At 35.3% G+C, this 14,255-nt stretch overlaps 1 protein-coding gene across 2 annotated transcripts in view; it reads right to left on the bottom strand.

Moving 5' to 3' along the window:
- Window positions 1–14,255, bottom strand: part of LOC139693987 (uncharacterized) — a 36,474-nt gene that overhangs the window by 7,031 nt on the left and 15,188 nt on the right. The window contains exons 6-11 of one of the 2 annotated variants that reach the window (XM_071592366.1): window positions 11,896–13,699; window positions 8,419–8,594; window positions 6,145–6,247; window positions 4,381–4,566; window positions 1,434–1,651; window positions 427–588 (exon numbers count right to left, since the gene is read on the bottom strand). In XM_071592366.1, coding sequence (XP_071448467.1) covers window positions 427–588; window positions 1,434–1,651; window positions 4,381–4,566; window positions 6,145–6,247; window positions 8,419–8,594; window positions 11,896–13,699 — 2,649 coding nt within the window. Of the gene's footprint in view, window positions 1–426; window positions 589–1,433; window positions 1,652–4,380; window positions 4,567–6,144; window positions 6,248–8,418; window positions 8,595–11,895; window positions 13,700–14,255 lie in introns of those variants that run through there. The other variant, XM_071592367.1, reaches the window with a different exon arrangement.

Below are 14,255 nucleotides of genomic sequence, written 5' to 3'. Positions count from 1 at the left end.
TACTTTGAAGGGGACAATATAGATTTAGATGAATAAACTTGTATTTTTAATTTTCTGAATAAATTCCGGGAAATTTTTGATCAAGGTAGTATATAGAAAATCATACCAGACCAAGTCCCATATGATGTTTCAGAATCCAGTATTAGAAGCTGGGGAAGAATAGCCAAGGTTCTCAGTAATCATGAGGACGGAGATGGATGTTTGAGAACATGAGCTAAAATTGTTCTGTGATACATCAGCATAGTGATACATCACTCTTAATACAGTTACAGGTATTTGATACGGTATCTTGGGATTATGCGATTATTTCTACAAAATGATGACCTTGGGAATGGAATTTGTACATTTTTGAAATTGAACCATTACTAAATTCATATAGGGAAATCAAAACTTCTGTCAAGGTTACTCCTTTTTAGGCATATTTACCCGAACAAGGCAGCTTATGCTGAAGTCGGCCTCCTTGTATTTGGTTGGTTGGTCAACCAGCAGAATTGGGCCCAATATTCTTAAAGCTTCACTGAAAACCATGTAAATTTCTTCTTTCTGCCAGAAAGTCTCGACAACAATTTCAGGAACCAATTGTTTCTCCTAATAAAAATTTTAAAAAAATATAAAATTATCTCTGATTTGTATACTAATTTTTACACCATCAGTACTTTTCTTCCACCCTCTGAGTGAATATTTTTTAAGGTATACTGTATGACTAATATTGATGTTGAACTTTCTTTGATTCATAGAGATTACAAAATGGAAATGCTCATGATAATAATGCAGATTATCCAACCACTGAAAGTTCCCAAAAAATATCTCCTCAATTATATAGGCCCCATTTAAATAAAATCTAAAAGGGTGTAGCCATTAAACCAGCCAGTAACCGACAGTTTTATTTACCCATATTCAATGTAGTTTATCATTAAAGGATTACAACCCTACCCACATAAGTCATAAATTTGTCATTACAATGAAGTATTCATTTTGTTATAACGTACCACAAATCAATGGTCAAACTGAAATACACAAACAAGATATTTTAAAAAAGTGAATTTAAAAAATAAAGGCGATTGCATTTCCCATGAAAAATTTCAATGACCTAATTTCAGACTTTAAATACCATACTCCTGCAGATACAGCAGTTACAAAGCTTTTCAGAACGATTGCATTCACCTTTGGTTTATTTAGAAAAAAGCACTTCATTCTGCTGACAGCAAGATTTTATCAATAAGATATTTGCTCTATTCTGCCAATAAGTTAAATGAAAAATATGGAATCAAAAAAATTTTAAATTTTATTTTGAGGTCTTATTCTTTGGCCCCTTAAATGCTGAAATAATGCAGTTTCACTGCATGAGAGAAATTCTACTTCAAATTCATGTGCGATGAGACGTGTGAGTGGCCTACACATTTTTAAATAGAAACACATTTTTAAAATCTTACCTTGAAATTGGGGTAAAAACCATTTTCACGCAATATTTCGAAAATTGGTTTTGCTAGAATTTTACAATCTGCATCAACAAGGCCGCAAAGCAAAGCCCTGAGGGTAACTTTTGGAAGAACATAAACATCTGACAGGGTCAAGTATACATCATGTGCCAAGCTACTAAATCCTCCATTGAGAGCACATATTATGACTTGATTTGCTTGTGAAAGAAGATCTGAAAAGAAAAAAATGTATCAACACCTATTCTTACATTTATACATTAAAATGAATTAGAAGCTAAAATTAGATAAAAAATTAGAACTTGCTAGTGCAAAAACCCAAAAAAAAATCCATATTAATGATAACATGTAACAATCATTTATGTTGCCTGCTTGAATACTAAGTTTTCTCTAAATATTTTGTGCTCCTTTAGCATAAACTATGAAGATGCAACAATTTCAGAGGGTAAAAATCATTCGCCTTGACCGGGCCAAGTGTTTACGCTATCAACGCGTCTCTTACACTCTGAAATTTTGGGTGCTTCAGAGGAACATGATTATGTAATGAAATTCCGTGCATACAATATCACAGATATTCATAGTCTTGCGTGGAGCACCAGAGTTCATGAGGTTAAAGCCAACTTCAAACGCAATAATGTTTTGCCTTTGACAAATTCCAAGAAACTGCGGGAGATGCCGCAACAGTAACTTTTAACAGAGTAATCCGCTAAGTGTGAATTACAACGCAACAATTTGAATGCACACACACACAAATTCCAGGCAAGGCGAATGCTTTATACCCGCGGAAATTGTATTGTAATGCACACTCAGCGGATGACTCCATTAAAAGTTACTGTTGTGCCATTCCCACAGTTTCTTGGAAGATATAAATACTTCATATTTTCTACTCATTTCAACTTCTGTGATGGCTCTTCTAAATTACCCATGCAATATCTCAAATCAACAATAACTGAAGAAATAGTCCTCAGAGGTTCATATATGCTGGCAATGTTCAGCACTTGGAAAAATGCGGTCTGGGAATATAAAGTTACCATTTCAAAATGGTAAGACAAATTCACATAATACCCCGGATATATGTCAATTCTTCAGTGATATTCCTGTATGCTCTACCCATGCAAAACAAAATTGATGTGGCTGAAAGACTTCTGCGTTCTGATGACCCCTAGAGCTGTGCTTGGAGGGAGCAATGATAATTGCTCAAGGTAGGGTCACCCATGCCAGACAGGTCAACGGGCAGAAACCAGACAAAAGGTAGTCCACCCAGCACCTGTTCCTCAGTGAGGGGGCTGCAAAGGCATCCGACCTCAGTGGGGTTAGTGAGTGATGGAGTCATGTTAAAAACACTATAGAGGAAGGCAACTGGAAACTACGTTAATTATTATTCCATGAACCGACGATGGCCAGGATTATAAGAATTTATCCTAGAAAGTATGGGAAACAGCCATGAGCCATGCCTGGCAATTGAAGAGGCAAGGCTTTCATGGCCATCATCTCACAAAAATCTTGCAAAGCAAAAGCGACAGTGGCAGCAAAAAAGACAGAAAAGGACCAAATTAGTTAGACTAGGGACATGGAATGTTACAACAATGTTGAGGGAAAATTAGAAAATATTACAAGGGTGAGGGAGAAAGGATATATAAATGTTTTAGTTTTGTGCGAGGTGAGAAGGAAGAATAGGAGGGATTACTAAAGAGAGAGTTACAGTGTGATACACAGCGGACTGGAAGAGTCAGTGAGGGTGGCAATAATACTGAACTACAAATTAAGAACAGGCATAGAAAACAAAGAGCAAGTGACTAATAGAAAATTATTAGTAAAAGTAAAAGGTAAACCAAAGATCATGGTCATTGTTCAGTCTATATGCTGCCAACCACTCATAGGGAGTGGTTGGCAGCACACAGGACCTCAGGGAGAAATAAATAGAATTCTGCTGGACACAGGGGTTAATTATAACAAACACTTGGTTTAGGTACCACAAAAGGCATACATATACATGAAAAATGCCGGGGGACTAAGGAAGATACCGGACTATTTTATGGTTAGACACATTTAGGATGCTGATACATTTTATGGTTAGACAGCATGATTAATTTGCAGTTTCCTGGGAGTAAAAATGGGATATTAACTTTAAAAATAATACAAAACTTAAACAAAATCTCATTTCACACAATAAAAACAAAACAAATGAATCACACAGAAATGAGGTTTAGCAACTAAAGGCATTTACTGCTGTATTTATAACTAAAAGAGGGAGGACATTTAAGGAAAGGATTAGAGAGTACAAAAGTTGTTTCCCAAAAAGTAATTTAAGTCCCTGCTTGCTGAAAACCCTTTTGAAGAAAAATAATCCAGCAATTTTAAGGCCATTATCTTACATCATCAAGTCAAGTGATCCAATCTTAACAAACTTGGAACAGTTTGAAATAATTATGAATGCATGAAGAAACCCTTTGTTGGGTAATGGCATTTTATATCCTCACAAATCCCCCCTCCTCAATACCAGACTACACCTCCAACCCACTTTCCCACAGGACAACCATGACTGAATTAACAAGAAGTGTTTTTTCCTTCATTTGACCACTGCCAAACTAAAAATCAGATTCTTAGCTCATTTTATAGCCTAATGTTGTAAACAAAAAGAGCTCCTTCCCTCTTCTGCTACTCCTCTACCTCCTCTTCCTGACAGTATATGTACAAACTCAAGAACTGCAAGATTATGCTGAAATGTAACAAAACCTGGATGTGCATGCACGGTTTTTTTGATCAAAATTAAGTTTCCGCATTTATTTCAATCAGGAAATACAAATGAAATAATCATTTTGATTTTAAATAAAACATTTAAAATTGCTGATAGCCTGGTATATTACTGAAAAATGTTATTTAAGATGTAACATAATGTAACTTTGAAAACAGTTAGGAAATTATAGTCAACACTTCTACTCACCAATTGGTGTGAACACACTGTTTTGATAACTGTAAATCTCAAGGTAAGTTTCTGGTGCTAGATCAGAATGACCCTCAAGTGCCAATCTGCAAATCAAATTTGTAAGGAAAGTCACCCGTACCTCAAAATCTGCATCAAAACTGTCATAAGCCCACTGAATAGGTGCTGGTTTAAATAAATCCCCCTCTGTTCCAAAGAAAACAAAAAAAAATTACCATTGCATATCATTAAACCACATACACAAACACAGTTAAATAAAAATAAGAGTGGTAGTATTTTGGTTAAGGGACTCACTAAGTCAATGTCAAATACACACAAGTAAGTGAGTCAATGCCCATATTTTAAACACAAAACAACAGCATACAACGAAGAAAGATTGGACTCCAATTCTTTAATTTTTTCATAGAAAATGCTTAAACGACTAAAAAATTCCCACAATGCCATGTCCCCTTCAGTGAAATTTTGAAGGGGTATGAGGGTTTGTGTGCTCTCAGGATCCATAGAGCTGTGCTGGCAAGAGCAATGTTAACTGCTCCATGCCAGATAGGTTGAAAGGTAAGAGCCACCCCAAAGGTAGTCCCCACTGTGTGTCCCTCAGTGAGATGAGTGCAAAGACACCTCACTCCAGCATGGTGGCCATATGAAAAAATGGTGTCACATTAAAATCACTATTGAGGAAGGTAATGGGAAACCAGCTCAATTATTTACCCTAATAAATTACATGACCTATTTATGAATGAGTGCTGGAAAGAAAGTGACACCAGCCAAAGCATGGTGTCCTACATCAGCCAGCAGGAGGGGCAGGCATTCCTTGGATGTCATCACACCAAATTCTAGCAAAACGGAATCAACAGAACAGCAGAAAAAAGACATGGAAGAGGACTTAAACCAGTAGGAGGAAGGATTTGGAATGTTAGGATGATGTTAAGAACATGGAAATTACAAAATATTAAACATGAGATGGAGAGAGGAAAAAGTAGATATTTTAGGGTTGTGTGAGTTGAGATGAAAAGACAGTACGGATTGCTGGAGCGATAGTTACAGAGTAATATACAAGAGAGGGAAATAGAGCTAGCAAGGGTTGGTCTAAATATTGGACAAAAAGGTAGGAAGAGGCATAGTAAACATAAAGCAACTGAGTGATAAATAATTTTTGGTAACGTAAAATCTGAACCAATGAACTTGGCTAATATTCAGGTCAAGAAAGAACAGACACACCTAGGCATGAATGATTAGGATCTTCAAAATAATAGGTGAGGATCACTCCAATGTCAAAAATCAATTTCTCCAAAACATACAAGGTTTCCAGTTAGTCAAAACACCCTGGTTGATTAACGATTGAATAATAGACTAATTTGTCCAATGAATACTATAATTCTTCTACATTTGATCAGATCTTTAAACTTTTCAAGGTTAAAATTCAATCTCTATATAATAATGTTATCACCCTATTTAAAATGTTATATTTGAACTTATTGTAACATAAAATATTATCAAACTTTCCCATAGCAAAATGCAACATATTAGCTTTCTATTATTGCATGCACACTCATCTGGATATTAATAGGTAAATTTGAACAATTATTTTGTGATTAAAAGATAATGCATACTGTTCAAGGAAACTAAAATTTGTAGCTTGTTTTTATAGGAAATTATAAAGAATATTATAAATATGCTCTTAAAACAAGAAAAATTGTTTGACTGATGTGGATGAATTTTTCAAACTATTATTTACCCTCCCTTACATAAACATCTGGAACTTACGTCTGAGAAAATAAATAGCTTCTTTCATTTTATCAACACGAAAACATATTTCGGAGAGGAATAAAAGTTTCCTTGTCTGGCTCATCTTTTCCTCAATAAAACCCTGAAATAATAAAGGTGAACATTAGAAACAAGATATAGAAATTGTATCATCATAATCATCATCAGTATTTCAATCCTTGGATTGGTTTACTGCAGCTACTACATTATTCTCTATTTGAATGCAAGGCTGCATATTCTAGGGAGAATAATGTGGTGGTTTCCCATTGCCTTCCACATCGCAGTACTGCGGCTGATACCATGACCTTCACTCTCGCCCGCAGCTGTGGCAGCTGATGCTGGGCTGACCCACTCGGTCTGTGCCACCTGTATTGCCTTTCACCATTGGTTCAGAGTAACTTTATAGTAGGAGTCAATTTTTCTCGTTGCCTGGTTTCGAAATACCATTGCAGTAATTTTTTCTGTTAATGTGCCATTGCCTAGTTCCAAATAACCATTAACAAACTTTTTCCAAGTTGAAAAATTTTTGCTGATTTCAGGAATGGAACCAGCTACCTTTAGCTTCATAGGCAGAAACACTAAACCTGGGCTACCCCCCCAGAAATTATATTAACCACCCGTTTTTCTGAATAATTCTTTTGAGGATGGGGCTCAGCGGACCACTACAAAACTTGATGGAATGAAAAAAACTATAAATTTTTAACACAATATTTCTTTTAATGCGTAGTTTTCTAGCTATTTTTACTTGAAAATGAAAAAGTTAATTTGCACCAACATATTACAGTGGATAAATATTCTAACAGATGAATTAACTAAGAGGTTACGTTTCCAACACTAGATGTTATTTACCGAGTTTGAACCTCACCATCTCCAATTTTATTCTGCCCCTAAAATCAGCAGTTCTCACTTTTTAATTTGGCCACCACATAAAGGGTGTTTTCATACTAAAATTTCTTAATTTTTTATCTGGAAATTCATTTATTAAATCATTTAAATTCATTTCTACCAACATACTTACATTTGAATGGTCCTTTTCCACACATGAATATAATTTTTGCATAACTTCAACATCTTATTTTAGTTTCACTAGAAAAATAACACCTTTTACAAAAGGGACCGACTGCCTAACTACCTGCTAATTGTATCTCAAGACAGATTGAGACACTTATACCACGAACCCAATAACATCTGTAGTACCACCAGGGGAGCAGGTTGTATATGGTCTCTGGGTCAATAGAAATTTGTATTGAGAGGCAAAGATTTCATAAGTAGACAGGACCTTTTATTTTCTACTATTATAATGCAAGTGAATAGGTTGAGTTGGGTTGAGCATAATCGACTATCACTTTTGCCTAATATTGAATAATTTTCTTTATTTCTCTTGGTTTTCCTAAGTTCAATTGTGAGTGAAAATTTAAGCAAAATGAAACAGTGAGAATTTCATACGCTTGCTAATGAAAGGCTTTCTAGGAATAGTGTCACTTGGAGTTTGCATGCCAACTTATTTTTATGATGCTTAAACTAGGCAAGCCATTAAGCCTAAAAATTATCGTTGTCTCCCTCTGATAATTACTTATTTCTAAACCACACTCTCCAATCTCTTCCTTCCACCACAGCAGTCCAATCCCATATCACTTTCCTTCCAGGACCACCATCAATTATTATCTCTAGTTGGTTTCATATATTGCACAGAATATTCCCTGCTATCTTTCCATCTCCCCTTGTATTTTACTAACAAAGCTAAATTTCCCCTACGTATCTCCAGCTTCATGTTTTACTGTAATTACAAATATGTGAAATGTGAGCACTAGCTCTTCACAGACTAATCATAGTAAGTTAATTAATTACTTGATTTTTATGTACTTCTACTAGAGTAGAAATAAGGCCATGAATCAGAAATCAGCTTTTTCAACTTGTACAAAACCTTCTATTCAAGTTAATGACAAAAGTAAAAAGTCAGTGAAAGCACTCAGTAACAGTGAAGGAACTTACACCCAAGATATGGAGTACACACATTACAAAAAAGGAGGATTTTCAGCTCCTTGAACATATTATGAGCTAGAAAAGTAATGAGAAAATGGCATTTTTACATTTAACACTACTCACTGCAGCCAAATAGAGGAAATGCTAATGAAATCTATTCCAGCAAAGAGAAACTCAAGTTGACATTAATGATTAAATATAAATAAAAAGCCTGCATGGATACAAAATTACACCAAAATATAATTCAAGCAAACCTAATGACCAAAATAAATAAAGACTTGAAAAAAATACCTCTGAACTAATTAATGGAAGACTGGCGTCATTGGCTATGCTCAATAGGTTGAAAGCATCTTGCCACTCTTCAGACATAATCATTTTCAGCATTACATTAAACACCAAAGTGCTTATAGCTTTTTTCATTAGTGTGTACTCTGGATAACTCATCAATTCGATGAAAACATTGGACTCTGAAAATAAAGGATGAAAAACAAAACTTATTGGAAGTCAGGACTTCAATCACTAAAATACAAATTATATAATGATCACTCATTAAATCATGGTTCATGAAATACATCCATTTATAGTTCATTAGAATTTATCATGCTCACTCAAGTGTTCCTCTATCTGTGTGCACTATGTACATGAGATGAATTAATAAGTCATACCTAGTGCTTCATTACAAAAAATCCCAACATTCATTCAAAATTGTCTGGTGCCTAAGACTTTTCCGTAACACAGTACAGTTTCTCAAATACTAAGACTATCCAATAAATAGGCAAACTGGTGCAATCTGGCAGCCATGATGTGGACTAGAGCCCCGCCCACTAGTGACGCTAGTTGCCGGAGACCCAATGAGCTGTCTGTGCTTGGAGGCCTGTCGAGCTGTGCGTATGGTGCCAGTTATGTTAGTTTCTGTTTTCCTTGTTTTTACAGTTTGTCGAAAATGGAAATCATGGGAAAAATGACACAGAGCAGTTAGTGGAAATTCCAGGAACTGTGGGAGATACCTCGACGGTGACTTTTAATGGAGTGGGGAGAGGCGAATTCCCAGAATGATTGCCTGCATGTTGATAGTTTACGTTTAACACTCGTTCTCCTAGCATCTTAGGGTTGCTAGTGATCTCACATTTTCCAAACTTGGATTCTGACACCTTATTCGTGATTTTTTTGGGCAAAGTTAAATAATATAATGGGCATACTTTGAAAATTATCCCTGAAGAAAAAGCTGCAAGAAGACATCAACAAGAGAATAAATATAACAGTAAAATGGAAAAGTAAAATTTATTGAAAAAATATAAGTAAGGTTTGAGCATGGTTGATCTAGTAAGCACACATAATCGATCTACATCAGCAATTTGTACTATCCTGAAGTATGTGGACAAAATTAAAAGATATATTTGTTTCAAATGGATGGATTAGAACATCCACTCAATGGTTAAGCATTCTCTAGGATATTGAAAGATTAGTTCTCATATGGATAAATGAAAAGCCATTGCAATGCGACATTATAAACAAGAACATCATTTGTAAGAATGCCATTAAGTAATTTTGCCGACCTTGTTAAGAAGACGCCAGGATCATTAACGACCAAAGAAGTATTTAAGGAAAGCCGAGCGTGGTTCAAGAAGTTTAAGAGAAGAACTGTCATCCATGGCATTGTGAGACATAGCGAAGGAGCAAGATTCGACTCAAATACAGCAGAGAACTTCGTCTGTAACTTCAAGAAGCTCATAGAATCTGAGCATTACCTGCAGTACCTGATTATTAATTGTGACGAGACTGGTCTCTTCTGGAAGAAGATGCTGACGTGAACTTATGTATGTACACGTAACAACAGAGGAGAATGAATTGCCTAGCCATACACCGATAAAAGGCCATCTCACACTGCTGTTTTGTGATAATGCAAGAGACAATTTGAAAATTAAACCCTTTCTTGCTTATCATTCATGAAATCCTTGAGCCTTAAATGGAGTGTCAAGTCCTACATGGGATGTGGAGGTCATGGGAAACTGTTTCATCATACCATATGCGCTAAGCATCCCATTAATAAATCAGTGGCTATGCACACTAGAAATTAAATAAATGATTATTCCAAGACACATTTCTATGAAATTATGAAGCGTCGATAAAAACAAATGCCTCCAGGATTGGAATGTATCATAAATAATTACTCATTGTTTGATTCTTTTCTGTTTCTACAAATTGAGTGCGCATTCCAGGTTGGTTCATTCCGCAATAGAAGATAAATATTATCCACAATCCTAAACAACGTATACACAATTTTATTGAATAAAGATGGTACATAATTTATTTTTTCAGCATGATGTGCATTAACCTATTTTACATTAATTTATAAGGCGAAAAATTGTTTCATTAAATGAGTGTTTTGCTTGACAAGAAAGATCCCGGAATGAATTACGCTTGCTGTACTAAGTTCCACTGCCTGTGGATATGTGAAAAAAAAATTAAGTACTAACCTGACCATAAGTTTTATTTTAAACACAAGTTATAGACATAGCCCATCCCTTAGAAGATTGTTTATTTCAGGGAAAAAAAAACAAAAGTCTAAAAAAGAGGTGGAGTTGTTTCACTAAAATTGTACGCCTGAATAGGAATCAATCAACAGTGGTGACATTAGAATCAATTCAGTCATATTAAAACTTTATCAATGGAAAGAAAAGGACAATGCCTTATAGTTCTGCACAAGTTTCAATGCTGTATAGTCAATATTTCTGCACTAAGGCACAAGTCTAGTAAAAATTCATTTGAGGGAGTGCATGAGATGGTACAATAATTCAGAGGAAGTTTGAAAATTCAGCGCAAAACCAGGGAGATGGCACTACTGGTGTATATGAAAATTATTTTCAATTAGTAGCAACTCTCAAAGGAACACTAAGTTACAGCAAGATCGGTCCATGTACTACGGTGTTTGCTATTTGTTTGAACCGAGCAAGTCGAGTATTTTTCAGAAAATGACTGAAAGAGAATGTGCTAATCTTTATGAAAGGTAAATCATCACAGGAGACTAAAAGAGATATGTGATAACAAATGGAAGCTGAAACTTTGATTATAAGTGATTTAAACATTTTTGGAGTGGCCAGAGGACAATTGATGATGATTAATTCTGGATACCTTGCTGAGGTCACTACTTCTGAAATCCTTAATAAGGAATAAAACTAACACCTCTGAATTTTTGTCAACAAAATGGATGAAGTTACGATTCAAACTCATTCCCAATCTCCTCATTCTTTAGCTATGGCTCCGACAGACTACTACCAGTTCTTCATTATGTGAAAATGGCTCACAGGAAGATGATTTCAATCAAACAAGAAGATGATTGAAGAACAAAAATGCCTACTTTGCAGAGTTGGAACTATCACATTATTTGATAGAGATAGACAAACTGGAAAGAAATGATGTAAGCTGAAAAGGAGACTGAGTTGAAATATAAAATTAAAAATTCAGCAGTTGTCTTTCATACATGCACTTTTTAAGCTACCCGCATAGAAAGAGGCCATAACAATAACATCTGCCACACATGAATTAAGATGCACAAACATCTTATGAAAAAACACAATGGAAAGCCTGGAAGAGAAATTAGTACAGACCCATAACCAAACCAATCTAATGACAGCCAACTTGTACAAGATGAACACTTGTTTTTTTCAAATTAATATCACAATTTTTAAAAATGAAACAACTAATACCAAATGTATTACCTCGAGCATGCTAATAATAAAATGACATTATCAAGGAAAATGGACATACCTAAATAGTTTACAAGAGCCTTCACCATAGGTAATGCTGCAAGCCAGTCTTTCTGAAGTAAATTCAATATCGTAAGCACCAAATTTTCTTCAACTTCTGCTGATGTAAGACATGGGTGGAAGAACTTCAGCATCAGAGAAGGAGTCCACTGTCTTTTCTTTATGACTTCCTCCAAAGTTATATCCTTATTAGAATTCTGCAATTCTCTAAGTGACTTTGGAAAAGCTGAACAATTGTACTTCTTTTTATATTCTTCAGCATAAGTGGTAAGCTGATTAGAACTAGGTGGTTTCATTGTCTCTGGAGCTGGGTTACTCAGATCAGGATCATCTGAGTTCCCCAACACTGCTTCTTCATCATCATCTGATGAAAAATCTACACGAGACTGATCAGTGCCACATTCATCTAATGGAAAGGAAGCTTGCATTGAATATTGGTCCTCTTCCACTGATCCCCTTAATAAATCAGTCTTGTTTTCCACAGGGGTAACTTTATCAACATACATATCTATTTGTTTCCCATCTGCAAATTCTGCATTTGCTTCTACACAAACAGAAGACTCCACAGCAGGAGCATTGGCACTGGAATCAGAATCAAGCTGGTTTTCAAAAGAAGATGATATTTCTGTTCCATCACTGTCAGATGAGGGAGAAGGGCATGGGCTTTCTAACAAGGAGGAAATTTCTGAGTTCTTACTGAGTGCATTCTCCTTATCAGAATTGGGCAAATTTGCTACATTAGAGGAACAATTGGATACTAACCGTTGCTTATCAGGCATCAAGTCATTCACTAATGCTAAGTTATGGGTCTGAGGTACAAAACACTCACTATGAGGCAATGAATTTCCAGGTTCAATTTCATTTAACACTTGCGACTGCAAATCAGAATGTTTGCAACCACTTACTGGATTCATACTGTTACCCTCAGGATTTGATATCAAAGATTTCCTGGACGGCAAACCTTCAACTGACTCGGAGTTCCGCGATTTAAAAGGAACATGCCTTATCATACCCGGTCCATCTCCTAGGGTATCATGAACATTTTCTTCCACTCCCAATAAATTATCACTAATCACATTTTCAATTTGTTGCACATGTCCTTCCAAAGCAGGATTACCCTTATTATTGACTTGAGCATAACATGGATTAATCTCCTTAATTTTTCCTCTAATACTATTTGCAAGAACATTATTAGTTGTCTGTAGTACTATTACCAATTTCTTCATAAGATTTAACACAGATGGGTCTGCATGAGAGAGATTACTCATACGATCAACCACCATTCCAAAAGTGAAACAAAGCTCCAATCCAACCTCAGTTGAAGACTCAGCCAAGCAACGCTGAAGCAATTTTTCAAATGTTGATTTTGAAAACCAGAAATCCTGTCGACCCAACACTCCTAAAATTTCACATAACAATTGTGTCTTCTTGATTTTGCAACACATGCTGGCTACCTTATCTACCATTATATTGTATGATCTTATATTTAATACTTTCCCTTTATGCAAATGGTTAATAATGAGAAACAGCAGAATTTGCTGCACATTACTTTCATCACAGTTCCCACAATCATTGATGGAGTCTAGAATTTCAGTCCACTCAAGTGTAGTAGTTTTCATGGAGATAAAAGAGAACCAAATAGCCAAAAGTAAATTCCCTTCCTTACGACTTTCAAAGATCTTCATCATTTTCGAACCAAATTTGTTCCAGAAGGATGTAAATTTTCTTAAAAGAGCAAATCTCAGGTTAACAAAGATGTCCCATGATGACATTTTCTCAATATGCTGCATGAAGTTTGGCATAAACTGTGGATGAAAGAATGGAAAAATTTAGGCAAATTTTATATTTAAGATAAGTAGCAAAGTTTCAAGCATGGAGAGACTTTATTATGACTGGCAAAAAAATAAAAAGAACACCAAAATTAGTTTTAAAAACACTATATTCATTTTGAGATTTGAAGTTTACTTCAAATTATCACAAAATAAGATTCTTTACTTGTATTATACAACTAAAATCGATTATGAGATCATTATTTGCATTATTACATTAAAATGTTCAAATCAATCCATTAAGATAACCACAGAAGCCAAGAGCAGCCAAGACTTCATCAGGTCATTGTTTGCTCCTATTACAAAAAAGGCAAAGGCAGAAATATGTGATGACCAGAAAACAATAAGTTTGATTTTGCACCTAATATGATTCTAAGAATCATTAACAAGAAGATGGAGAGCAGGGCAAATGATTACTTAGGGGATGAACAGTTTGGTATCAGGAAGGAGAGAGGCACACGCTATGTCATTGCAGTATTTAAGTCACTAATAGAGAGGTAAAAATACAATAAGGATGTACATGTTTCGTAGA

This window comes from Hetaerina americana, unplaced genomic scaffold (genome assembly GCF_022747635.1).
Source record: "Hetaerina americana unplaced genomic scaffold, ioHetAmer1.1.p SCAF_5, whole genome shotgun sequence".
Classification (NCBI taxonomy): domain Eukaryota; kingdom Metazoa; phylum Arthropoda; class Insecta; order Odonata; family Calopterygidae; genus Hetaerina; species Hetaerina americana.
The sequence above is the reverse complement of the archived record's forward strand: the minus strand, read 5'-3'. Positions and strand labels throughout refer to the sequence as shown.